This window comes from Crocuta crocuta, unplaced genomic scaffold (assembly GCF_008692635.1).
Source record: "Crocuta crocuta isolate KB4526 unplaced genomic scaffold, BGI_CrCroc_1.0 scaffold48, whole genome shotgun sequence".
Taxonomy (NCBI): Eukaryota; Metazoa; Chordata; class Mammalia; order Carnivora; family Hyaenidae; genus Crocuta; species Crocuta crocuta.
Window position 1 is genome coordinate 5,715,971 of NW_027533089.1, and position 26,717 is coordinate 5,742,687.

A 26,717-nucleotide genomic window follows, 5' to 3' on the forward strand; every position below is an offset into this window, starting at 1 on the left:
GAAGCTAGCTCCTTGATGGTTTCCCAAGGTAATCTGGTCACAGAATTCCCCATTCATCCCCAAATATCTCAGTAAATACTCTTGGAAAATGTTCTCTCATTCCATAGGATGTTTAAGAAGGTTAAATCTCATTGTATATGTGGAAGCACAGATGATAATTGTAGAGCACTACATAAATAAAAGCTATCCTTTGGAAATGCCTTTGTCAATCTTGACACCCAGATTCAGTTAATTGCTGCTTAAAGGTATTTATTGCTGTTGCTACTGCTATTTAATTAATTAATTTTGAATCTACCTAAAGTCAGAATGTGATTATACCCCAAAGGAAATTTTACCACTGCATTGTTTCTTCTCATTACCTAGTGATCTCCAAGGCTACTTTGGGTAGTTAGTGGTTAGAATCTCAGATCAGTATTTTAAACAAATGATCAGATTTGATCATAGCATCTCTACCAATGTCCAGTTTATTTTTAGGTTAACCTCTAAGAATAGTTATTTTAGGGTTATATCCATGATTTCCTTCTGCCCACCTCTTTTTTTTTTATTTTGATTATACCATTTTCAGAAATAATAACTATCATGAGTAAAATAATTGATTAAATAATTGAAATGGTGGAATTCTACATTTCCTACTGTTTTCTGAAGGATGAGTAGATAAGAGAGTACACTTTCTCTGAAGACTGGGTTTGAACCAACTGACAAATCTACTTATAGGGGAGGAAAAAGTGTTTCTTACCCCTCTTAGGGTCCCTGGCTGGGTCTGAAAATTAAACTGACACAGATTAACAAGAAAAAAACATATACATTATATTGAATTTTTACATGTACATGAGAGTCTTCACAAGAGAATGAAGACCCAAAATGACCAGAGCAGGAATCTGTTACACCTTTTAAACAAAGAAATAATGTTTGCGAAGAAGTGACAGGACAGAGGGGTTTGTGTTAGTGGTAGCGAGTATTGAAGAAGTAACTAGGAAGATAAGGATGAGTTTAACAAGCTTTGTGTGTACAGATTTATTAGCCCTAAACTCCCCATCTCTGATGTTAAGAATGTCTTTCCTCCTTCTTCTAGAGAGGATCTGTCACAGGGAAGTTTTAAGACCTGTGTCAGAGAAGTAGGGCGAGTGATGTGAAGTCAGAGTGACTTTCCTTCTGCCACCTCTCCTTCTGCCATCGTAATGTGCCAAGATGCCATATTTGTAGGTAGCATATCCTCTGAACCACATCAATGCATAGACTTTGCCATTTCATTTTCTCTTCTACCATAAAGCATAAAAAGTGGTCCTGATAATTAAAATAGAGTCCTGTTATGAATAACGCATTCTAAAGTCCAGAATTCTCAGAGCTCTTTGTTTGGTTATTTGTTATTGTTTTGTTTTTATTCTAATGGGTAAAATCCTTCTCTAGGATGCCATACTGATCATCTTTTGGGTATAACATGATTATCCCTATGAAACTGAAAAGAAAAAATAACTTGAAAAAACTTTAGAGGACACAGGAAGTTTTTCAAATGTCCTTCAGTTTACTTGTTTGCATCTCCTCTAAAGAGATGGTGCGAAGCAGTTTGGAGTTTACAATAGCTTTGAAAGCATTTATTGTTCCAAGGCTAATTTTAACCTGTAATAAAGATTGCTTTTTTTATTCAGTTGAATGTGATATCCAGTAATTGTTTGTCAAGGCTAAGTGCTATAGGACATAATACATTCTTTAAATGGTGTTTTGTAATTATAATACAAGCATATTTATGGCCTAATATATTAAAGAATGCTATTGAGTAAGGATGTTAGAATTATAAGAAAGCCGACTTAAAACTTTATTATTTCAAGTATTAAATCTCATGGCTGCTTAGCTTACATTTAGGGCAGTTTGACTTTGTGTATTTACTCAAATGAATGATTTTTTTTAACTGAATGTTTTTGCAGATCTTGGCAGAAATAAACTGTATTTCTTTTCTCCCTCATTCTGCATTTTCCCATTTTAGTCAGTAGGCTATTGGTGGGGAGGATTACCTAAGATATCCAAAGCATGTGTGCTGTTACCTGAAGTGATATTTAATGAGTTCAAGGTTACTCCTAAATCATAAATTTGTGTCCTAGGCCAAAAAAGGTTTCAGATAGCAATGCATACAATCTGAAATATTTCCAATTTGTATGTTTCATAGATAAATAACTTTTTGTTATCTTAAGGAGAATCAGCTAAAAGTGGTATAAGGGATCATGTTATACAATCTCATCATTTTGTTAGAGGAATGACCAGAAAACTCTTTCTAAGACATTGTTTAGGGCCATATGTAGACACAAGTGGTAATGCTGAGGCAGAATTTGCCAATCTTAGAGCCTTATTAGCTAGTTGCTTCTAGAATAATACCATCATCAGGTGTGCATCCTATCTTTTTCAAATTTTAAATAGAAAATATAGCATCCATACAAAAGAATGTATATAATTTAGATATGCATTTTAAGAAATAATAAAATGAATACCTTTTTTCACATTTCACACTGAAAGAGAAACAGAAGATATTCCTGTACCTTTGACTCTGTGTACCCCTGCTCAAATACACCCCTCTCTTTCCCTCTAGAGGAAGTGACTTAGATTTTTATCATTATCATTTTCTTCCTTCTGTATACGTTTTACTATATATGTATGTCTGAACAGTATGCTATTTAGTTTTGCCTGTTTCTCTGTTGCATTATTACGATCATGCAGTGTATGTTTTTGTGCAACTTGCTTTATTCTTGTTATCGTTCAGTATTTTTTCACACCTGTCCCAGCCTAATTAGCATTAGCTCATTCATTTTTTCTGCTGTATACCATTTACCCATTGCTTCTTTTGTTAAAAAAGTCACTATTTCACCCTTCTTCTTGAGTAATAAGTTTGAAGTTATGCAATTCTCAGTTAACATTCCTTCTTTATAGAACATATTTTACTCTCTTCTGACTTCCATTGGCACTGCCAGGAAGTTCACTGTCAATCTGCTTTTCCTTTGTAGGGAGTCTTCTTTTCTCTGTGGCTTCTTTTTAAATCTTCTCTTTGTCTTTGGTGTTTTATTTACCACAAGCTGGCAGTTAAAACATAAATAAAAACTTTCCTTGAGTTTGTTGTTGTCTCTGAATTTGAAGACTGGTGTCCCTCATTGATTGTATTTATCTTTAACAATATCTGTTGAACTGTGCCTCTCTCAAGACTCCTCATTATCTTCTTGGGAGCCCCACTTAGACTTCTCCTTTCATTCTTACTCATTTTCTATGCCTCTCAACCTCCATAACATGTTTTGCATCCCATTTGTCTGTGCTGCCTTTCAGGTAGTCTTCCCACATGCATCAACTTGACTAATTCTCTTCAGCTATGTCTAATCTCATTTACCCAATGAGATTAAACTTCTGTTTTCCCAATTTTTAATATATATATCTATATAAACTTGTAAAATATATAAATTTGTAATATGTATATATAAATTTATATATGTATAAATTTCTANTATTTCCTCTTTTATTTTTCAAACATAATAAACATTTTTGTTCTAAATCTGATCATCTCAGTATCTGTATTCCCTTGTGGGGAGTTTTGTAGCTTTTTCTCCCTCTTGACTCTCAATTCCAATATTTTTTTTCTCATTTGTTTAGCAGAATTATTCTGTTACGAGTTTACTTTCCATGGAAATTTATTTATGGAAATTTTTTTGATACCTGGTATAAAAATCCCTCTAGACAAAGTTGGAGACTGCCTTTCCTAGTTATCTGTAGACACCATGACCAGGGGTCACCTTTAAACCAAATTTTCAACTTGAAGTTTTGTAACCCACACAAGTTTGGAATCCGAAGGGAGATTTATTTTCTTTTTCATCCATAATTAAGGCTAAAATGGACATTTATACCACCATTCACTCTGGTTGTTTTCTAGTTCACAAATTGAGAGCATTGCTTTTTGTTTACCCTTTCTTATGGTTAAGCCCTAACGTTTTCTTTCTCTAAGGTGTGTGTAAGCCATTAGAAATCAGGCTGTAGGCCATCAGGGACCAGCAGAAACCCTGAGAGCAGAGACCCTGCACGTGGTTTGTCCTTTGGAATTTCTGCTTTGTTGTCATTTTTCATCCTTGAAAGTTTTTATTTTGACACAAGTTCAGTTGTGCATCTTTTTTTTTTTTAAATCTCCCTGTCCAGTATTTTAAAATGTGCTATACCATAAGAGTTTCCTCTCAATATCTTGTTAACCTTACTGCAGAAATGGAAAACTCCTGTCTAATTCTTTAGATGCTTCCTTCCTTAAATGACGGCCATTTCATTTACAGTGGCTTCTACTGTGAAACCAGAGGATTTACACAAGTTTTATAAAAAGTAAAGTTTCTTTTAAAAATATTTATCATTTTCAATGAAAATTCTGCTTTAATACTTGGAGATGATTAATAATTATTAAAACTGACTCAGGCTTACACCTTCACAGCTGCTGTTCTGGGCCTTAAAAGATTTCTTCAAAGCATATCACATGATCATCTTATAAGCAGGCCAGCAGAAATTTCTAAGTTAATTACAGTTTGGCAGAGTGTATCCAAAACCTCTTATCTGAACAGTGAACCCAATAATTTAATCAGTCTGTCTGTTGATTAATCACGTTCTAATCCATCTGATATCAGCTCTGAAAAAGCTCTTCATCTGTTCCTTGTAAAACTTATCTCTGTGAATGCACAGCTGCTGTGAGCTATTGGTATTAATAACTTGAATAGGAGACAGAACACAATGGATTCTCAAAGCCTGCAGAAAAAAGTTTGAACTCCTTAAAACAGTCATTCAGGACTCTCTAATCTGACCCAACTCTATAATATCCCATCCTCATTTCCTGTTGCTTTCTCAACTTCAGCCCATGTACTAGTTAAGGTCAGGTGCTTGAACTCTTCTGTTTTGACTGTTTCTGAAGCTGATGTTGATGAATGAATAAATATGTATTTATCAAATATCACATCGGATATGTGCTTTAATATTTCACTTAAAATCCTACAATTCTCTGTCATATAGCGAAGCATGTAGGGAAGCCAGTTTGACAGGTTAGAAAGTCAAAGAGCAAAACAAATTACTTTTTGGTGTCCTGTTTACAAAGTTATAAGCTCTTTGAAAAAGAGCAAAAGGAAAGACAAAAGGCTACACAAGTCTGTGATTGAATATTTTACTAGTATGACATGAATAAAATTCGAAAAATTAATCTCCCTTTTTATTTAGTGTGAGATACCAAATCCTCTATGTGTTTGACGCTATCTAAGAGGTCGGGGGTATTTGATCCAAAATGAGCACTAGAGAGTGACTAAAATTCCTTCCCCCAACATAAAGTAGACATTCAGTATATTCAGGTTCTATTCCTTGTTCCCCTCCTTTAGCCTCTTCATGTTGATTGTTTCCCTGTTCATTCTAGAACACACTGTGTTGTTTGTTTTTCCTTTTACTTCTACTCTCTTACCTGTTAGTAATGGCTGTCCATTGTGTCAACTCAGTCCAGCTATAAGACTGAGATTAAGTATACCCCAGGCTGTCTGTGTTGACTGACATGAGAGAATTTTAAAGAGTTCTTAAAACTTTGATCTTGTAAGGTTTGGGGCCACAGGAATAGGAAATGGGTTGTTACAATTTATTAAAGACTGTGAAAAGTTTCCTTTCATTACATGATAATAATTTTGTCCATTTTACATTCAACTTCCTAATTAATGACTATACTTTATCAGTGTCCATATGATATTTTCTTCCAAGCCTTCTAAGGTGAACCTTCCAAGAAGACTACTATGTAGTAGTCTTTAAGACTCCGTTAAAACTACTTGCTTGGCTCTCAAATTGCTCCATTTTTATTTATATGGCCATACATATGAATCCTGGACCTGAGAGATGACAAGATTTGAATATGACTGTACCTACTCCGCACAACTTGGAACCTGTCAGGAGGCTATTTTTCTATCATATGAACTGTAACAGAGGAAGTCCTCTACAGAAAGGGAAGGATGAAGATCTGTGCAAATAAATGCAGAGAGAAAAGACAGAGAAACATTTCAAAATGCGTTTCCTTCCTTCCTGTTATGGGATTTTTTCCTTCTCCTTAAAGTAAATGACACATCCCCACTTTTTAAAAAAAATTTAACTTATTTAAATTGATTTGTTTTTCTTGCAACTAAAATTAGTGCTGATTAGTATCACCTGCATCAAATGTTAAGCGGTCACTAATATTATTCATATCACCCAAATGCACCTGAATTCTAGTTTCATCTCTAATGCTCACTAGAGCTGGGCAGCAGTGGACAAATTCTCTGATAATTTATCTTGTATCTGTAGCTAACATTGTTATTCTTGTTCACTGTGCTTTCCATGTGGGCAGACAGATTTAAATTTCCTGATGACAAATGGGTAAATTTTGTCACAATTTCAGGTTTTTGAGTGCTATCTTTATGTAAGACACGAAGATGGAGAATTGATGTATTAAGAACAAACTTTCATCCTACCCATTCCACCCCTCCAAAACAACCAAGTACAGATTATTCTGACTATTATAACATTTATTTTCAGGAGCAATCAAATATTAATATACTTAGTTCATGAAGAAAATAAAATGTTAGGTACTTCTTTCATAAGAGTGGAGTTGCACTAGAAACTGGGCCACTGTTGAATTTTATTTTACTTTTTGCTCTTCCCAAGGTAGCAGTATGCCAGATTTATAATGATAGAATCATATTATGTAACAGGATATTTGTTGTTAGATTTATTTGCAAAGTGAATCTCCTCCATTATGGAATAATGTATATATAAAGTCCACTCACACAAAAAGTCACATATTTAAAAAGACATATTTAATTTGTCATGCAGTGCATTTAATTTATAAACTTCTAGCTTTTTTTTTTTAATATTTTTTTATTTATTTCTAGGAGAGAGAGAGAGAGACAGCGTGAGCAGGGGAGGGTCAGAGAAAGGGGGAGACACAGACTCTGAAATGGGCTCCAGGCTCTGAGCTGGCAGTCAGCACAGAGCCCGACGCGGGGCTTGAACCCACGAACCGCGAGATCATGACCTAAGCGAAAGTCGGACGCTTCACCGACTAAGCCGCCCAGGTGCCCCTATAAACTTCTAGCTTTTAAAACTAATTAATTAAAAAAAATTTCTTTGACGTGAAAACGGTTTATGGCAGAATTTTGGGAATTAAGAAAGGAATGACTTACCCCTAAGATTTAAATTACAGGTTTTCAGGTAAACCAATGAAACTTTCTCTATAGTTTATAACAATATGCACTATGATACCACAAAGCACATTAAAAAGTATTTTCATTTTACCATGTGTTTTGGCAGTTCAGGAGTAAAACATCTTTAAAATTATGTATCACCAAAACTTTTACAAAGTCATCATTGCTCCACCATTCCCAATTTCTCCCCCAACATCTACCTACTGCAAGAGGTAACTACTCCCCTGAATTCTTTTAATAATTCTTCTATACTTACATTAGGTCACATAAGTGTGTTTCAGTAAACAGTATGTCACGTTGTTTTATTTGTTTAAGTTATCATATTCTATATATTTTTCCACAGCTTGCTTTTTTCACTCAACATATTTCTTTTCTTATTTTATTTTATTTTTTTCTTAAATAGTTCATTGTCAAGTTGGTTTCCATATAACACCCAGTGCTCATCCCCACAAGTGCCCTCCTCCATGCCCATCAGCCCCCTTCCCTTCTCCCTCCCCCCATCAGCCCTCAGTTTGTTCTCAACATTCAAAGTCTCTCATAGTTTGCCTCCCTCCCTCTCCCCAACTATTTTTCCCCTCCTACTCCCCCATGGTCCTCCATTAAGTTCCTCCTAATCCACCTATACATGAAAACATATGGTATCTGTCCTTCTCTGCCTGACTTATTTCGCTCAGCATAACACCCTCGGGTTTCATCCATGTTGCTACACATGGCCAGATTTCATTCTTTCTCATTGCCATGTAGTATTCCACTGTATAGATGAACCACATCTTCTTGATCCATTCATCAGTTGATGGACACTTAGGTTCTTTCCATGTTTTGGCTCTTGTTGAGAGTGCTGCTATGAACTTTGGGGTATGTGTGCCCCTATGAGTCAGCACTCCTGTATCCCTTGGGTAAATTCCTAGCAGTGCTATTGCTGGGTCATAGGGGAGTTCTAGTGTTAATTTTTTGAGGAACCTCCACACTGTTTTCCAGAGGGGCTGTACCAGTTTACATTCCCACCAACAGTGTAGGAGGGTGCTCATTTCTCCACATCCACGCCAGCATCTATAGTCTCCTGATTTGTTCATTTTAGCCACTCTGACTGGCATGAGGTGGTATCTCAGTGTGGTTTTGCTTTGTATTTCCCTGAGGATGAGGGACACTGAGCATCATTTCATGTGTCTGTTGGCCATCTGGATGTCCTCTTTGGAGAAGTGTCTGTTCATGTCTTTGCCCGTTTCTTCACTGGATTATTTGTTTTTCAAGTGTGGAGTTTGGTGAGCTCCTTATTGATTTTGGATACTAGCCCTTTATCTGATATGTCATTTGCAACTATCTTTTCCCATTCCGTCAGTTGCCTATTACTTTTATTGTTTCCTTTGCCGTGCAGAAGCTTTTTATCTTGATGAGGTCCCAATAGTTCACTTTTGATCTTGATTCCCTTGCCTTTGGGGATGTGTCAAGTAAGAAATTGCTGCCGTTGAGGTCAAGGTCACTCAACATATTTCTAAATTAATCTGTTGTGGTATAGTAGCTGTGGTTCACTCAGCAAAGTTTATTTTTCATTTTCATTCAACTTTTTTGGACCCTGTTTCTTTTCCTAGCCTCTTAACAAGCCATCTCTGCAAAGTTTCTTTTTCTGTTCATTGAGGCCATTATGACTATTTTGAGCCCATTGGTAACCATGGAAACATTACAGATTTTTTTTTTCCTTAGGATAAGAGAGGTCAAGTAAATGAACTTAAACAAGCAAATATAATCAGCCTGTTTACCATTTAAATCTCTTTACTAATGCTGAAAAATCACTAGCATCACTTCAAATGTTAAGAGGTCATTAACGTTCAATTGTATAATGGTAGTTACAATATCACACAAAGCAGAGATATCACATAACATTTCCTTACCTATAAACATCAATTTTAAAAAATCGGTATATTGTTAATGCACTGAAGATTAGAACTATGGTAAAATTCATCTTCTTTGTTATAGAGAATGAGCTCATTTGTTCTAAATATTCTGAATATGTTTGTTATATTAATTCCCTTAAGCGATGCTAATATAATTTAGCTATTAAATATTAAGGCAAAATAGTATCTTATGAAATCATGTTCAAATTCTAGTATTCCCAGGTCAAAAGCTTTAGTAAGTTATTGCCCAATTATTGAAGCTCTAACTCTATAATCATATAACCAAAGATAATTGGTTGTATCCAAGTTTTCATTCATCTTTCACTTAATTTAACAATTCCAAGAAGTCTTAAGTTAGTGGAGAAAAGTTTTTTTTTACAAAGTAGTAGCAAATATGAATGAATTTGGGAAAGAAAACCTAGAATAAATCTTCTATTACCGATTTGTCACTGGGTGACAATCTTGGAATCTCAGCACTTTTGTTGAATCTGAAATACCCTGAATTTTTAAATTGCTACAATGGCAGCAGTTGACTCACTGATAGTTGACAAGCTCTACACATTAAGCATTATTTTGGCGGGTGTTAACAATCTTATTTCTTGGCTTGAGTTAAAGAAAGAAAACTGACCTGTTTGGAGAAACACTGCCTGTCTTAAATCAACATAAAGGAATTAGCAACCCCGATGATGAAGTAGATAAAATTTCCTTTTGATTTGCTTGCACTTACTGTTTGATCTTGGTTAAGGAGATCATTGATAATTCTCCCATGGTATATTTAGAGTTTAATACCAGATTACAGAAGAGAAAAATAAAACACCCTCAACATTAAAAATAAATTTCACTCACAGTACTCAAAAGAAAAATCTCTAACATCACAATTTTAGGTTTTAAGTTACCACCGATGTGCGGCTTTTAAGAAAGGAGCATTTGCTTGACTATCCTCCATTTTTTTATTAAATTTTTTTAATGTTTATTCTTGAGAAAGTCAGAGACAGAGCATGGAAGGGATGGCAGAGAGAGGGGGAGATGAATCTGAAGCAGGCTCCAAGCTCTGAGCTGTCAACACAGAGCCCGATTTGGGGCTCGGACCCACAAATCATGAGAGTATGACCTGAACCAAAGTTGGACACTTAACTTACTAAGCTACCCAGGTGCCCCTGACTGTCTTCCATTTAAATCTTGTCGGTTTACTTTTCCATTTGGCCACTTTGTGTTGTTGGCCTAATTGTTTAGGAGGCTTACTGTAAAATAGTATATGGCTTAGAATTACTGGACCATTAAGGTTTTCCTTACCCATTATGGGTGCAATTCTTCTATGCTGTGCCTTTTTTATTTTATGATACTAAAAAAAAAAAAAAGCCTCGGGGCGCCTTGGTGGCTCACTCGGTTAAGCCTTCAACTTTGACTCAGGTCATGATCTCGTGGTCCATGAGTTCAAGTCCCGCATCAGGCTCTGTGCCGCCAGCTCAGAGCCTGGAGTCTGCTTCAGGTTCTGTGTCTCCCTCTCTCTCTGTCCCTTCCCGACTCATGCTCTGTCTCTGTCTCTCAAAAATAAATAAATGTTTAAAATTTTTTCAAAAAATTAAAAATTAAAAAAAAGCCTAAACATACTGTGAAAATGTGGGTCCAGCCTAGGGCACAGACATAAGAAGCAACTATAGTTGGTTAAGATCATAATAGGTCATCCTCCAAGGTATCTAGATAGCCATGGACCTGGTTAGGAATTCACATCCACCTGACCCAGAAAAGCTTTAGGGTCAGATTGTATCTGAATAAGTCCATTGTATTTAGATCCTAAAGATCAGATGAACCCAGCAAGTTAGAGCCAACAGTCAGGGAGATCTTAAAAGCTACAGTGTGAGGAAGTTCAAGCATGCTTCCTGTCACTGAGGCTCTGCAGTAGGCTGAGATGGGTAGAGGTGGGCAGTCTGTGTCAAGTACATGTTACCAGCATCTAGCTGTAGTTGGTGGTAGGGAGCTATATTCAGGGGTCACTGAGGCATCAGAGAAATCAAGAAAGTCCCCACTTCTAGAGTAACAGACCAGTAGGAAAAGATCTAAAGCAAAGAACAAGTACCTGAAATTTGAATATAATGTCTGTTCAGCAACAGAATAAGGCTAGCAATAAATCCTGTATAGTTCCCATGCCTCAGGACAAGACCCATTCTAGTGCCTAGGGTTTTGCTTTAGGCTTCTTTAAAAAACATTATTGAAGCACCTACTAAAGGCCAGGCTAGAAGCTGGGCATGTGTTAACAGATGAGATAGTTTCTTTTCCAATCCTTATACTACTGGAAGGTTCAAACCAGAATGTAGACACAGTACAGGATGTTAAAAATGCCAGTGGGGCGGGGGGCAGTGCCTAGGTTGCTCAGTCAGATAACTCAGAGTAGCTTATTAAGATTTGATGATGTTGGAAACATGGAAGGGTTTTGCAAAGGGACTAAAGTCTAAGTTAAGACCTGAGGAATGGATAGGAACAGGGATGCTGCTAACATTAATCAGTTTTATTGAATAACTAGGAGATGCCACTAAATTATAAAGTGGTCCTTTAAATAGGTCTTCCTGCATCTGTGGGACTATTCAGTGCCAGAGCACATGAGTTGGTGAACTGAGTAAGGACTCTATTCATTTCCTTGGCCAAGTTTTTCTATACAGGGCAAAACCTGTGGCCTAGATTGGATTTATCTAGATAAAAGACTTTTAGACTAGGGAGTAGAGCAGAGGAAATAAAGACTTCAAGGCTTAAAGTGTATGGCTCTTGAAAGTTGGAATATAGAAGAAAATAAGTCTTATTTGATGGAAACATTCCTAGCATTGTCTTCTCAGACCATGGCGACACGTGCGTACCTACCTGGCTAAGCTGCCCTGAGGCTACCTGTAGGGAGGGAGAGCATACATTTAAGCCTTTGCCAAGACAGAAATTTGACCCATTAAACCTGAGCTTCCTGGAGTGACTTAACTTGTCATTTTACGCATTATAAAATTGTGGAACACTGTTTCACAATGGCAAATCAAAGTAAGGCTGGTGGTGTTGCCCATAATTACAATAGAAGTGGAATGGCTTAATTAGTAAAACATTAACTGGCAGGATTCCTATAAGTAAAAATGTACATATTTAAGGAGGCTTATTGTAACATTCATACATTTATTTTATAATATACTAATTCGAATGTAAAAGTGAATGTAAATTACCAGAAATTAACATGCAATGTGAAGAAAAGTCCTTTTATCCTCTGCAACTGTAGCATTTGGCAGATTCAGGAATAAATAATCTTTTGTGGCAAGGGTATGCCTTATCAAACATATGCAGATCAGCACTAATTAATGCTAATTAAGGTTTCCTGTCTATCTAGTTGGAAAAACGTCCAAATGTTATGAAATCCAGTTAGTATGCCTATTACGCTAATTGTTTTATATGGGGTGGTTCTTAATTAAAATATGTAAATTGACCTTAATTGCTATATACTAATGGGGGTTCATGTTATCTCACTAAAAGTGACAAGATGGTGAGGAGGGGTACTTAAATGACTAATTCTGATAAATCCTTAACTAAATGACCTTTACTCAAAATTAATTTTAATTGGAAGTTGGCTAAAGAAACATTTTTCTTCTTTGTTTCTTTTTAGTTTTTAGTAATGTAAGAATGTTACTCTTCTTTGTTAATACAGCTTTAGAAGCAGTTGTGCATTGTTAATTACACTTAACAAGCAAGTTAATTTGACTGTTTACTGTTTATAGTTATCAGGAAGTTATTGATATCCTCATTTCAGTCTTGGAAGAAGTGAGTTCTCACTGAATGTGAATTTATTGTTAGAATTCTATAGGTAAGTTGACCCAGTTAGTTTGTTAGAGTATGTGTTAAAGTTTGATGAGCCAGTGGTACTAATATGTATTTCCTGGCTGATTTACATTGGAATTACTTTTTAAGAAAAATTGTGGTTTTTTTCTTTACAAAACATTAGCTTTTACTGGAATTAAAATCTCATTGAAGGTATTTGGATTAACTAGACTGAAACGATATTCTTACATTTTACTTACCAGGTTTTTATTTATTATTTAATTGCAAACAAATTAAAAAATGTATACCCTAAACCAGTATAAATGAATTTACATATTTTTTTAGGATGCGAACCTTACAATTACAGGAAGTAATTTAAATACAGCTAACAAATACTTTATTTTACTCTTTCGTTTGGAAGTAGTTTATATTCACATGTAATTTAAGACATATTTTTAAAATTCTTCTCTAAAAATGTGAGAAAGGACATGGTAAAATATTGTCATATAGAAATGAGCATCAAATAAAGATTGTAGTTTTTCTTCGTCAAAAGGAGACCTAATATCTTTACTCTTTTATCAGGACATCGTGACAAATGTTTCACCTAGAATTATCCGGGGAACTACCTCTGGCCCCATGTATGGCCCTGGACAAAGCTCCTTCCTGAATATTGAGCTCATCAGTGAAAAAACGGCTGCATATTGGTGTCAAAGTGTCACTGAACTAAAAGCTGACTTTCCAGACAATGTAAGTGTGATTTAACCTCTAAAACAAAAGAATTGGCATAAGTTGGTGAATGTTTATTTAAACATCCAATTCATAGGCTTATAAATATTAATGTGTATAATATATTTTATTAAAGAATCTGCCAGTTGCTTTTCTGATGCATAGAAAGATAAAAAAGAAAGAAAAGCTCAAGAACTCATAAAAATCCACACAATGTGAGGCTTTGTTATAAATGGGTGCCATGCAGATGGAAGAAGTATCTACATAAGCAGGAGGAAGAGAAATGAAATACTCATTTTATTGAGTTGGTTTTCACTGTATGTGGCTAGTATTTATGAAGGTGACGACCTTAGGAAGAAATTGCAGGCTATAAATCATTTTAAATATAAACTTGAGGCAGAAGCAGAATATCTTCTTATATAGTTTATTTATATTTTTTCAGTGGGAAATAATTTACCAAATAATTTTAATACCTTTACACTAAATGAGTCACTATCTTTTATAAAGCCGTTTCTTTAAAAATGCTGTGCACAAAGATTACATATATTTCATTTCTTTATGGATTTTTCTATGTTGCCAGTAGTTTTTTAACCTTTAGATAGTATTTTCTCTTCAGTAGATGGTTAGAGTTGTCCTTAATTCATTCACTCTTTTCCCCTTCCCTCATTCTGATACACATATGCATTCACCATTTCCTGCTCCCCCACCCCATCATTTTCTGTCTCAGAGCTGGTGATGAACGGAGGTTGAGGTTTGAGCAACATCTTTGTGTTGTAGAAAAGATCCAAAGACAAATTGGAATGCTTTGAGTATTCTAATGATAGATAGATAAAAATCTAATGGAATTTGTAGAAATTTTCCCACAAACGGTTAAATTCAAAAATCTTACAAAGGGACTTTCTATTTCATTCTATTGCCTCACCCATTAAGTTGTTGTTGTTGTTGTTGTTGTTGTTTTAGAGTATTCTAATTGTTTCAAAGTTTTCTTAGCTTGAAACAAAATATGCATACATACAATAAATTAATCTTCCTCAAGTCAAACCTCAAGTATCAAGACCCATATGATATCTGTAAGTTCTATTCTTTAGGAATTTTTCACTTTCTGAAATTGATTCTGAAAATAATCTCTATGTTCACATTATGCAATTAACTCTAGGAAACAATTATGTTGAGCTATTTGTTTTTTAAAGGCCAAAATCTTGTGCGAAGCTTTTCTCAGAAAGACAAGGGCAAAAAGTAGTTTAACTGTAAGAAAAATTATTAATATATTTTTTAAACACTCTCTGTGGGTTTTAAGTATTGTACTAGATACTGAACAACAGTAAAATAATAACAAAACTAGTAAGTGTGAGCTCTTATAATATTAAACTGTGCTTGGTACTGTTATAAATCCCTTATGTATTTTAACACTCAATCTTTTAAAAATTTTATAAGATAGGTACTATTGCTTTCCCCAGTTCACAGAGAGGCAACTGGTAGGAAACAAAGGAGTAACGTAGCATGCCCAGGGTTGCACAGCTATTCCTTGGTTCCCCTGTACCTACAGTTTCAGTTTCCATGGTTTTAGTTACCAGGCGTCAACCCATCCAAAAGCATATGATCCTTCTTCTGATGTGTTGTTGGAAGGTCAGTATTGCTTAAAGCTATGTGATAGGACTTATGTTATTCACCTCACTTCGTCTCATCACATAGGCATTTTATCATTTCACATCATCATGAGAAGAGTGAATATAGTACAATGTGGTATTTTGAGGGAAAGAAAGGCCATATTCACATAACTTTTATTACAGTATGTTATAACTGTTCTATTATTAGCTATTGTTGCTAATTTTTTATTGTGGCTAATTTATAAACTACACTTTGTCAGAGGTATGTATATATAGGAAAAACCATGGTATATAGAGGGTTTGGTGCTACCCATGGTTTCAGGTATCCACTGGGGGTCTTGGAATTTATCCCTCCTGGATAAAGGGGGACTATTCTACATGGTGAAGCCAGAATTTGAACTTGAAACTTGCTTTTATCATCTGTGCCCCTGTGTAATTATAGTGTTCTGTAGTGCACTTAGTGCAATCATTTCAGGCCTTTAAAATGTCAGTATTACTTTTTAATGCAACATAAGAGAGTATGAAATACTATTTCCCCAGATATTGCTTCTATTGTATTTAGATAAGCCACTGTATCTGAAAAAATTCCCTTTTCTTGGAAGAGAATTCCCATCATTGGCTTGTCTCAAGGTCTACCCTCTTTTGGGCAAGAGTGAGACATTATATACTGGCCTCCAAGAAATGACAGTAAGTAGAACAGAGAGCTGAGATGAAACTCTTGCTTTGTGATTCCACAGTCACATGGAAAGAGGAAGCACCTTTAAATGTTGTCTTCAGAATTTCTCTAGAAACAGTTTTCTCCTCTTATAATATTTTTTTCTTCTGGGATAACAATGTGTGCTTTTATTGTTTCTAATTCTTTATACTCATCATACTTTTTCTATATTCTTAGAACTAATTTCTAACATTTTTATTCTCTATATCAAAGATAACATTTTAAATACAATTAAAATGGCATTCCCATTTGAACCCATAGAAATAATGTGTTGCACCTAGATATTACCATGCTGAGACTAGAATATCCCCCACTGTTTTGGAATTACTCTGATGCCAAACCCAATGAGCTGAATGAAAGAAGGTGACCCTTCATTTTCCAAGTTTAATTATCACTCTCACTGGAGTTTTCCCACATCATTCTCAAGTGCATGGCTGCCACCTTTAATGACAGGGATCGGATAATTCAACCCACTGTGGCAGCTTCTAAGCAAGGGCTAACTTTTCTGAAAAAGAAATTGTCCTGGGGGTTGTGGAGAAGGGATGTAGGTCAGCTGATATCAGCAGCCAGTATCTCTCTTTCCAGAGAGAGCAGGCACCAGTTAAGCATGAACTGGAGGAGACAGCTGGAAGAACATCTTGACTAGAAAGGCATTGAGACCCCTGAAATAAATTGTAAGGGCTTGTTCCTTAACTAGCACAGAGTCGCACCAAAACCCACACGTATAGTAGGCTTCTGCCCAGCTTTCAAGGTTTCTTTTTATTTATCTGTGAATTAAATTTGGCACACTGATGATTGTAGTGCCAATTTATTACTAAGAGATTTTTTTTATTCCTAACCTGAGATTTTGCAATGCTTATTATGTAATGTACTGTATAATTAGGGCTTACAGAAATCAATTTTAAGTGAATCCTTTCATTCTCACTGCAAAAGCCTTAGAAACCATATATTTTAGGCTTTGAATTTTTTTTTTACCAAAAAATACATGCTGCATTTTGTCTGCATGCACTGAATTAGCAAACAAAGACTGACATTTTCTATCATTTGTGGCAACTAAAGTAAGTTAGGCAAAAAATAGGGATTCAGCAGTGAATTAGCTAGTGAAGATAGAAAAGGGAGTGATGGCTTTGTTAGAGAAATTAATAAAAGAAGAACAATTGATATGTAAATATACTTCAATTACAATACACCTCATTCTACTGAAACCCTTCCTCAGTTCATTACTGAGAAATCAGCATTGTACACATTAAGTTCAAAATGATTCCAAAGAAGTTGCTCTTCATCAGCATTCCTGAAAGTCTTTCCTGACCAATAGCCTCTAAATACAGAATTCTTAACCCTGTGTGTTTGTGCTGTGAACTCCTTATACACCCTACTGAAGCCTAAAAGCCTATCTTCAGAATGTGTTTGAATGCGTAAAACCCAATTCAGTAGTTTGCAAAGGATTCCTGTTGTATTAAAATAAATGCTCAAAACATTTTTACAAATATAGTATAGTAATGCCTGTTATTCTTTAATAAGTCACTAAAACATAATCTAGTGGAAGATCTAATAACTACTGGAATTTTGACATGATGGAGACTATCAGTGACACCCTGAGATATCTGCAGCAACTATAAGGTGATTTTCTGTGGCTTCGGTTGGTGCAAAATCACAGGTTATTGATAGCACTACTGTGGTTTGTTGCATTCATGAAGAAATGCTAAATTACAGCAGGAGGTTAGTGAAAATAAAGGTCTAACTTCTCCCCCCATATTATAGTGTTCATGAATTTCCTGTACTCTCTCGAGAATTCTATGGACCTCAGATTAAGAACCTATGCACAGTAGTTCTCAATTCTGGTTGCATATTAGGATCTCTTGTGGAACTTCAGAAAAGGTATTTATGGTTAGACTCTGTCCTAGTTTAGTCATTTTAGAAATTCTGGAGTGGATACAATGAATATCCATTTGTATGTATGTATGTGTGTGTGTGAGACAGAGAATGTGTGTGTGTGTGTGTGTGTGTGCGTGCATACAGATGTATATACATATGTGTATGTGGTGTGTATATATTTTTATAAAGTTTATCAATTAATCCTACTGCATATAAAACCAATCTCATTCATGACCCTTGACATACATCATTACATATTTATAAAAGTTCTATATCAGAACTCAAGAGTCTTTTATATATGCCAGGACCTGTATTTAGGGCTTTATGTATCTGTAAAGAAGAGTTTTTCCTTGTTTTATAAAGGAAACTGACTTTTATAAATATGGCATTGCACAGGGCACTGTGTCATGCAGCTAGTAAGTGAAGTCACTGGGGCTGGAAATCTTTCCATTACACCTTGAAGAGGTATTTCACTTGGCTCTAAAGAACCTGAGGAATTAAGAGTAATATGTCATTTCAGTCCTCCTTTACCCACCCACTCAGATGGGTCAATTATATTCAGCTCTCTTAACCACAGACTCTCAAAAAGGAAAGCAAAATCATTTTATTGGACAAAGAAAGAAGTCTGTCATCAGCCAACCATTATTTTGTCATTAGTCCCGGCTCCAGACGTTTTATAGCTCAACACTTACTGCTTTGCAGGGAGGTAGCTGACTTTCGAGAACAAGGTAAGTGACTCAGTGTGGACCTTTGTTTGAACTGTTACCTGGTCCCATATTAAATTCTATATTTGAAAATAGGGAGTCAAAAGATTGAGTCAGATCTAGGTATCCTCCAAGCAAGGAGGATATTCACTGCTTATTTAATGGATATTCATCACCACATAACTCCTGCAGTTTTCTTAAAGGCACCACAAAGGCTGCCTCAGCAGAGGCTTCTTTGGATTATATATAATTAAGTCTCACTCATTACAAATATGGGGAGTTTGTTACCTCCTCTCAATCTGTTTAGAAGAATAAAATTTAGTAACAGATAAAACTACAATATATATGTTGTCTGGCCAATGACAACCAGTACAGGGTTGTTAACTTTTGTTTTCATTTTTTCTTATTAAACCATTGCTTTCTTATCACAAAGCTTATAAAGCATAAACATCACCTTGGCTCTTTCCCCCTCATATTCTGAAGAGGATATTCACCAACAGAAATGTAAGCATCCCTGCATTGGAGGAATTGCTCCTTTGTTCCCTCTGGAATTTTTTGAGCTTGTCAAGTCTCTGTTTCTGTCAATTTCTACACATTCCCATGTTGATTTATTTTAAATAAATTAGGAAACTGCTGGAGCAAGTATTGAAGGGAAGTCTAGTATATCCCCAGGAAACTCCTTCCTTCTTTACACCAGAGCTTAAGTAGTGATTTTCTAACACCGTTCATGAATTCTAGAGAATATAGATATTTCCCAGCCTCCCTTCTTTGCTAAAATCCAGGATAGTTATCTGCTGATATTACTTTATTGATTTTTAGAAGAGTTATCTAGTCTACAAAATTAAAAAAATAAAAATTAGCTATAATAGTAATGGAAATTTAAACAGTTAGAGTGGATTGATATATAATAGTCCATGTCCACTTATCCTAACAAATCTCTGTTTTCACTTTCTGGATTTGATAGAGCCTATGAGCTAAGGGTATGAGGTTTAAAGTCAGAATAGATTTGAATCTCAGCATCAACTCTGACTTGCTGTTTATTGACATTCTCAGTGTCAGCTTCCTCATCTGTATGATAACAAGAATGATTCTCAAGGGTTGCTGTAAAGATTAAATGAGATATTATATGTATCTTGTTGGCGCATTGCAGTTATTCACCACTGTAAATAAACTTGCATAGAATATATATATACATTTAGCTTTTATTCCTATGTGAAATAATAACTAGTTTTCATAAAATATTCTGAGGGGGGGTTAGCAAGTCAAAGGTAACAGCCTGTTTATAGCTCTTGAGGTATATTGTCAGTTGATTTGCAAAGCATTTGTGAACTAACAGTGCATATAAAAGTCACTATTTTAGAAATAATTACCAACTAAAAAATGAAAAACTAGCTCACTAAATATGCCTTTTAGTGATACTTCTGAACTTGAATTTATTATATGTAATATAGAATGCAAAGTTTTCTGATTCTTTATTCAGTGTTTTATTTGTTATACTTCTGTGCTTCAATATCATTCATTCTTTTGACTTAGTTTCCAATTAAAACAAGACTTAAATAATGACAGTTATTAGTATCAGCATAGAAAGAGAAAAATTAAAATGTGTTTAATTCTACAAACAAGAGTAGCCAAAATGAATCAGATTGCATAATGAAGCTCATAGTTCTGTGATTAGTTTCTGGCTTCATGTAGCCAAGCATTTTTTTTTTTTAGATGGATGTTCCTGGTTCCTTAAAAGAAAGCATTAGCTACAGTTTAGATGGAGTAATGAGGACTGGATTTACCACCCTACCTGAAATAGCAACATAAAATAATGTGTAAAATATATGAAACAACAGTTTATAAGACCTAGAACAAGAGTCAATAAGGAAAGTGGTCACTGAGAGATGGAAAGCAAAGGAATGAGCTCTGCCAATGCTCTAGAATGTTTTTAGGCCACATTACAGGGAGCAGAACCCAGAGATCTCTCTGAGTTGAGGAGATGAAGCTGAAAGTCCAGAGAGACTAAGGTGGCTAGAATTCACAAGATAGAGCACCAGAAAGCAGAGAGCTGCATGCAGAGAGTACTCCAGAGACCTGCAGAAAGTCTCTCTTGAGTGTTCAACAGAGTACAGATCAGCTCATGCATGTGAGTAAATTACAAGAGACTGCAGAAAGAACTTTCTGAATGGATTAGAGGAACTAGTACTCAATTCTTAAAAGGATCTGGGAATAATGACTCTTCCTGCCAGCCAGACTGGAAAAACCCATGATTCACAATTAGCCATAGGCTTAGCACTGCTTTAGTCATGCCCAACAAACCTTAAAAGCCAGACTTGAAAGAATCAAAAGATTTCCAAGTAATTTAACTGCAACTCAGAACAAATCTCAAGAATATAGGAATACAAAAATATGTAGGACCAAACAAGATAAAATTCACAGTGTCTGGCATTCAATTAAAAATGACCTATTATGTGTGATGCCTGGGTGGCTCAGTTGGTTAAGTGTCAGACTTCAGCTCGGGTCATTATCTCATGGTTCATGGTTCAAGCTCCATGTCAGGCTCTGTGCTGACTGCTCAGAACCTAGAGCGTGCTTCAGATTCTGTATCTCCCACTCTCTCTGCCCATTCCCCACTCAAACTGTGTGTGTGTGTGTGTGTGTGTGTGTCTCACTTTCTCAAAAAAATTATTATTTCAAAAAATTTTTAAAAATTACTGTCATGTAAGAATATAGGAAAATATAACCCAAAATAAGAGGAAAATTAATTAAAACTGTGCCAGAACTGATGTAATGTTAAAATTAGCAAGCAAATGGAATAAAACAGTCATTAAACTATATTTCATATGTTCAAAAACTAGCTAAGAGATGGAACATAGATTTAAAAAAACAGTGGTACCTGGGTGGCTCAGTTGGTTAAGCACCAACTTCAGCTCAAGTCATGCTCTTGCAATTCATGGGTTCGAGCCCCTTGTCGGGCTCTGTGCTGACAGCTCAGAGACTGGAGCCTGCTTTGGATTCTGTGTCTTCTTCTCTCTCTGCCTCCCACCCCACCATCTTCTCTCAAAAATAAATAAACATTAAATAATTTTTTAAAAATAAATCAAAACCAAAACAAAATGAAAAATGAAATTAGACTTCCAGATTGAAAACTACAATGAATGAGATGAAAAATACACTGTTAATTATTAACAGCACTTTAGGCACTACATAAAAAATGATGGCATCGTCTCGGCCCCCGTGCCTAAGAAGCTGCTGATGATGGCTGGTATTGACGACTGCTACACTCGGCCAGGGGCTGCACTGCCACCCTGGGCAACTTCGCCAAGGCCACTTTTGATGCCATTTCTAAGACCTACAGCTATCTCACCCTGATCTTTGGAAAGAGACTGTGTTCACCAAGTCTCTGTATCAGGAATTCACTGACCATCTTGTGAAGACCCACACCAGAGTCTCTGTGCAGAGGACCCAGGCTCCAGCTGTGGCCACCACATAATTTTGTACAAGAAAAACAAAGTAAATTAAAAGCTTAAAAAAAATGATTAGTCACCTTGAAGATATAGCAATACAAACTATCCAAGTTGAAATTCATATAGGGGGGTTGGTTAAAGAATGGGGAGTAAATATACTGTTAGTGAGCTAGGGGCAACTTTAAGTGGCTTAATATATACTGAACTTTTCAAAGTTTGAAGAAACAAAATGGCTCCAATTTTGCCAGTTTTGCATAAAACTACAAGCCTCTCCACCTGTAAAACAAACAAACAAATAAAAAATAAGAAACTTGAGGTATAAGAAACATGAAGAAAATTATACCAAGGAGTACATGATAATTAAATTAATCAAATGAGTGATAAAGAAAAAATTTGAAAGCAGAGATAAAAAACATATTCTATAGAGAAAAAAATATAAAAGTCACTGTTTTAATTTGTTGTTAGGAATAATGCAAGCTAGAAGACAACTCTTTCAAGTGCTGAAAGAAAAACAAAAGGCAACAACTGTTAATATAGATTTCAAAATTCAGCAATATATTTTTCAAAAATACAGGTGAATACTTTTTCAAACACAAAAAGTCAAAAGAAAATCATCACCAGTAGATCAGCACCACAGGAAATATTTTTAAAAATGTTTTGGGCAGAAAGTAAAATGATGCTAGGTTGAAATATGGATCTACACAAAGAAATGAAGAGTACTTGGATTTGTAACTACATGGGTAAATATATAATTTTCTTTTTTGTTATTTAATTCACTTTAGAAGAGAATGGTTTAAACAGAAATATAAGAAAGGGTGTGGTCAATAAAATATGTAAAGGTAAAATGTATGACAATAAAGTATAAAAGTTGTGAGGAAGAAAATGAATTATACTAATGTAAGCTTCTGACACATTATGTAAAGTTTTATATCACTTGAAGGTAGACTATGATAACTTAAAGATGTACAATCGATAAACAACCAATAAAATAATGCATCAGAATTATAGCTAAGAAAGCAACAGTAGAGTTATAAAATAGAATCATACAGAGTAGTTAAACCAAAAGAAAGCAGAAAAATAGAAAAAGGTAGTAAGAAAGAGATGGCACAGATAGAAGCCATGTAGTAAGATGATAGAGTTAAACCTAACCATATCAATAATCATATTAAATGTAAGTGCTCAAAACATTCCCAATTAAAAGGCAGAGATTTTCAGATTGGATGAAAACGCATGACTCCACTATATATATACTGCTTACAAGAAAAATAATTTTAAATATAAAGACACAAAAAGGAGAAAATTGAAGCAATGGAAAAAGGTATACCATGCTAACTCTAATCAAATAAAATCTTGTAATATTAATTAAAAACAAAGTAGATATCAAAACAAAGAATATTTCCAGGGATGAAAAGGAGCATTTTATGATGATGAAATGGTCAGTTTATCCACAGGTGATAGCATCCTAAGGTTTATGCACCTAGTAACAAAATTTTAAGATACATGAAGCAAAAACTAATAGAACAGCAAGGAGCAATAGAAAAACTTAGAATCACAGTTGATTTCTATACCTACCAGTATATCATTAATAAAAAATGGAGTGAGGTTATTCAAGATTTGAAAAATGCTATCAACCTATCTAATTAATGCATTAATAGGACATGCATTCCAATGGTAACAGAATACACTATCTTTTCAAATATATCCATAGCATTTATTAAAATTAACACCACTACAGATTCTATGTGTATTAAAGGAAAAATTATAGAATATTATGAACAAATTTTATGCAAACTGGGCAGATTTTTTGAAAGACAAAAACTATCAAACCTTAGTCAAGAAACAATAGGTAATGTTAAAGAAATTAAATTTATAGTTCAAAACATTTGCCTGAAGAAAACCACAGACCCAGATGGCTTCATTAGTAGATTCCACCAGTCGTTTAAGAAAGAATGATGCCAACTCTTTGAGAAAGACATGGTTGCAGTTACAGCAGAGCTCTGGAGGCCCCAGTCCTGCTCCTGACTCACCGCTCTTGCCGAGGAACAAGTCAGTCAGGAAGCCCCACCGCAGCCGTGGCTTTTAGACACCAAGAAGATACCTGTGGAGCCAGAGGTAGCTATTCACCAAATTAAATTACTCTGACCAGCCACAATGTGAAATCTTGGGAGAAGATATGTGCTGACTTGATCAGAGGTGCAAAGGAAAAGAATCTCAAAGTGAAAAGACCAGTTCAAATGCTTCCCATGACTCTGAGAATCACTACAAAAAAAAACTCCTTGTGGTGAAGGTTCTAAGATTTGAGATCATTTTCAGATGAGGATCCACAAGCGACTAATTGATTTGCACAGTCCTGAGATTGTTAAACATATTACTTCCGTCAGTATTGAGCCAGGAGTTGAGGTGGAAGTCACCATAGCAGATGCTCTAATCAACCTTTTTAATAAATTATTAGTTAAAAAAAAGAAAGAATAATGCCAGTTCTACACACACACTTTCAGAAAAGGAAAACAAGGGGAATACTTCCCAACTAATGGTGCCAACACCCTGATATTACAACTAGACAAGGACACGACGAGAAGAGTATAGACCATTGTCCTTCCTGAACATAGATGCCAAAGTTCTAAACAAATTTTAACAAATAGAATCCAAAAATATATGAAGAATATAATACATCATGACCAAATGTGGTTTATCCCAAAAATTCTAGGTAGGTTTAAAATTTGAGAATATTGTAGTTCACATAAATTACAAACTAAATAATGAGAATGACATAAATTATAAAATTATCCTCATAAACCAAACAAAAAAAAAAAACATTTGAAGGAATCCAAAAATCTGTTTCTAATTTAAAATAAATTTCAGCAAACTAAGAATNAAAACCAAAAAAAAAAAAAAAAAACATTTGAAGGAATCCAAAAATCTGTTTCTAATTTAAAATAAATTTCAGCAAACTAAGAATAGAGAGGTAATTCCTTAACCTGCTGAGAACCATTAAAAACAAACAAAAACCCATGGCTAACATCTTAGTTAATGGTGAAAGACTGAATATTTTCTTCCTAAGAGAAATAAGATATTGATATCTGCTCCCCTCACTTCTCTTCCACATTGTGCTAGGTTCTGCTTTGTTATATAAAAGAGTGACAACAACAAAAAGAGATATACAGATGTCAAAGGAAAAAATAAAACATTTTATTCAAAGGAGATATGATTGTTTATGTAGATAATATGATTAAATGCACCAATAAAACCCACTTTATTTACAAAAGCAGACAAAACTACCTTAAAGGTTGTTATTTTCAGAGTTGATTTTTTTTAAATATTGCATTAAAATGTTGTTTATCTTCTTTATCAACTTTTCTTGTAATCCCTTAAATTACGCACCTTTGGAGAATGCCTAACTCACTTCATCCTGGTCATGGCCTGTCAAAATTCTACTTTAAATAATAAATGATTTTATTAGCCAGGTTGCAAGATACAAGATCAACTTATAAAAGTCCAGATTGCACTTTATATATGCTGGCAATAGACAACTAGAAACTGAGATAAATATATTGTATTAAAATACCAATAGCAGCAAACACATGAAATGGAATGAATGAGACAAAGATGTGGAAGATGTGAATACTGAAAACTACAAAATACTGCTGGTGGAAATTAAAGAAGACCTAAAAAATTGGAAGGCTATATATACAATGATTGGAAGAGATAGCATTGTTAAGATAAAATGCAATCATAATCAAAATGTTAGCATTACTTTTTTTGGTAGAATTTGACAAGCTGATTCTGAAATCCCTGTGTGTAAGTGCAGAGGACTTACAGTAACCAAAAACATTCAAAAAGAACCACTGTAGAAGTCTAAAACTTTCTGCTTTCAAGAGTTATTTTAAAACCACAAGAATCAAGATAGGGTGATACTGGCATAAAGATAAAGATACCAATAGATCAGTGGAGGATAGCAAGCCCCAAAACAACTCACACATCAGTTGTGTAAACAACTGATCTTTGTAAAAAAAGGAAATTCAGTGAACAAAATATAGTTGTTTCAACAAACAGTGCTAGTAAAATTGGATACCCATATTCAAAAAAGTAACTCTTCACTCATATCTGATATGATATATAAAAATTAATGCAAAACAGCCATCAACCTAAATGCAAAACCTAAATAAAGCTTCTTAAAGAAAACATAGGGAAAGTTCTTGTGACCTTAAGTTAGGCAAATATTTCTTAGAAAACTACCGAAAGCACAGTGCTTCAAAGAAAAAAAAATGATGTGATTTACCCAAATTAGAAAGTTTTACTCTTCTAAGTCTATTGTTAGGATAATGAAAATATAGGGGCGCCTGGGTGGCTCAGTTGGTTAAGCATCCGACTTTGGCTCAGGTCATGATCTCAAAGTTGGTGGGTTCAAGCCCTGCCTTGGGCTCTGTGCGGACAGCTCAGAGCTTGGAGCCTGTCTTTGGATTCTGTGTCTCTGTCTCTCTCTGACCCTCCCCTGCTCACGCTGTCTCTCTCTGTGTCTCAGAAATAAATAAAACATTAAAAAATTTTTAAAAAGATAGTGAATACAAACCAGATTGTAAAAAAATATTTACAAATCACATATCTGTTGAAGGATTTATATTCAGAATATTTTTATATTCACGATGTTTAAAGAACTTTCAAAACACAATAGTAAAAAAGCAAACAACCCTCTGCACTTTGAGCAAAAACATTTGAGCAGATACTTCAACAAAGAAGATTATTAATGGTAAATAAGCACATGAA

The 26,717-nt window shown here is 34.9% G+C and overlaps 1 protein-coding gene across 1 annotated transcript in view; it reads left to right on the top strand.

Annotated features, from left to right (window-relative positions):
- Nucleotides 1–26,717, top strand: part of DPYD (dihydropyrimidine dehydrogenase) — an 805,636-nt gene that overhangs the window by 467,440 nt on the left and 311,479 nt on the right. The window contains exon 14 of the mRNA XM_077746119.1: nucleotides 13,460–13,624. Coding sequence (XP_077602245.1) covers nucleotides 13,460–13,624 — 165 coding nt within the window. The remainder of the gene's footprint in view (nucleotides 1–13,459; nucleotides 13,625–26,717) is intronic.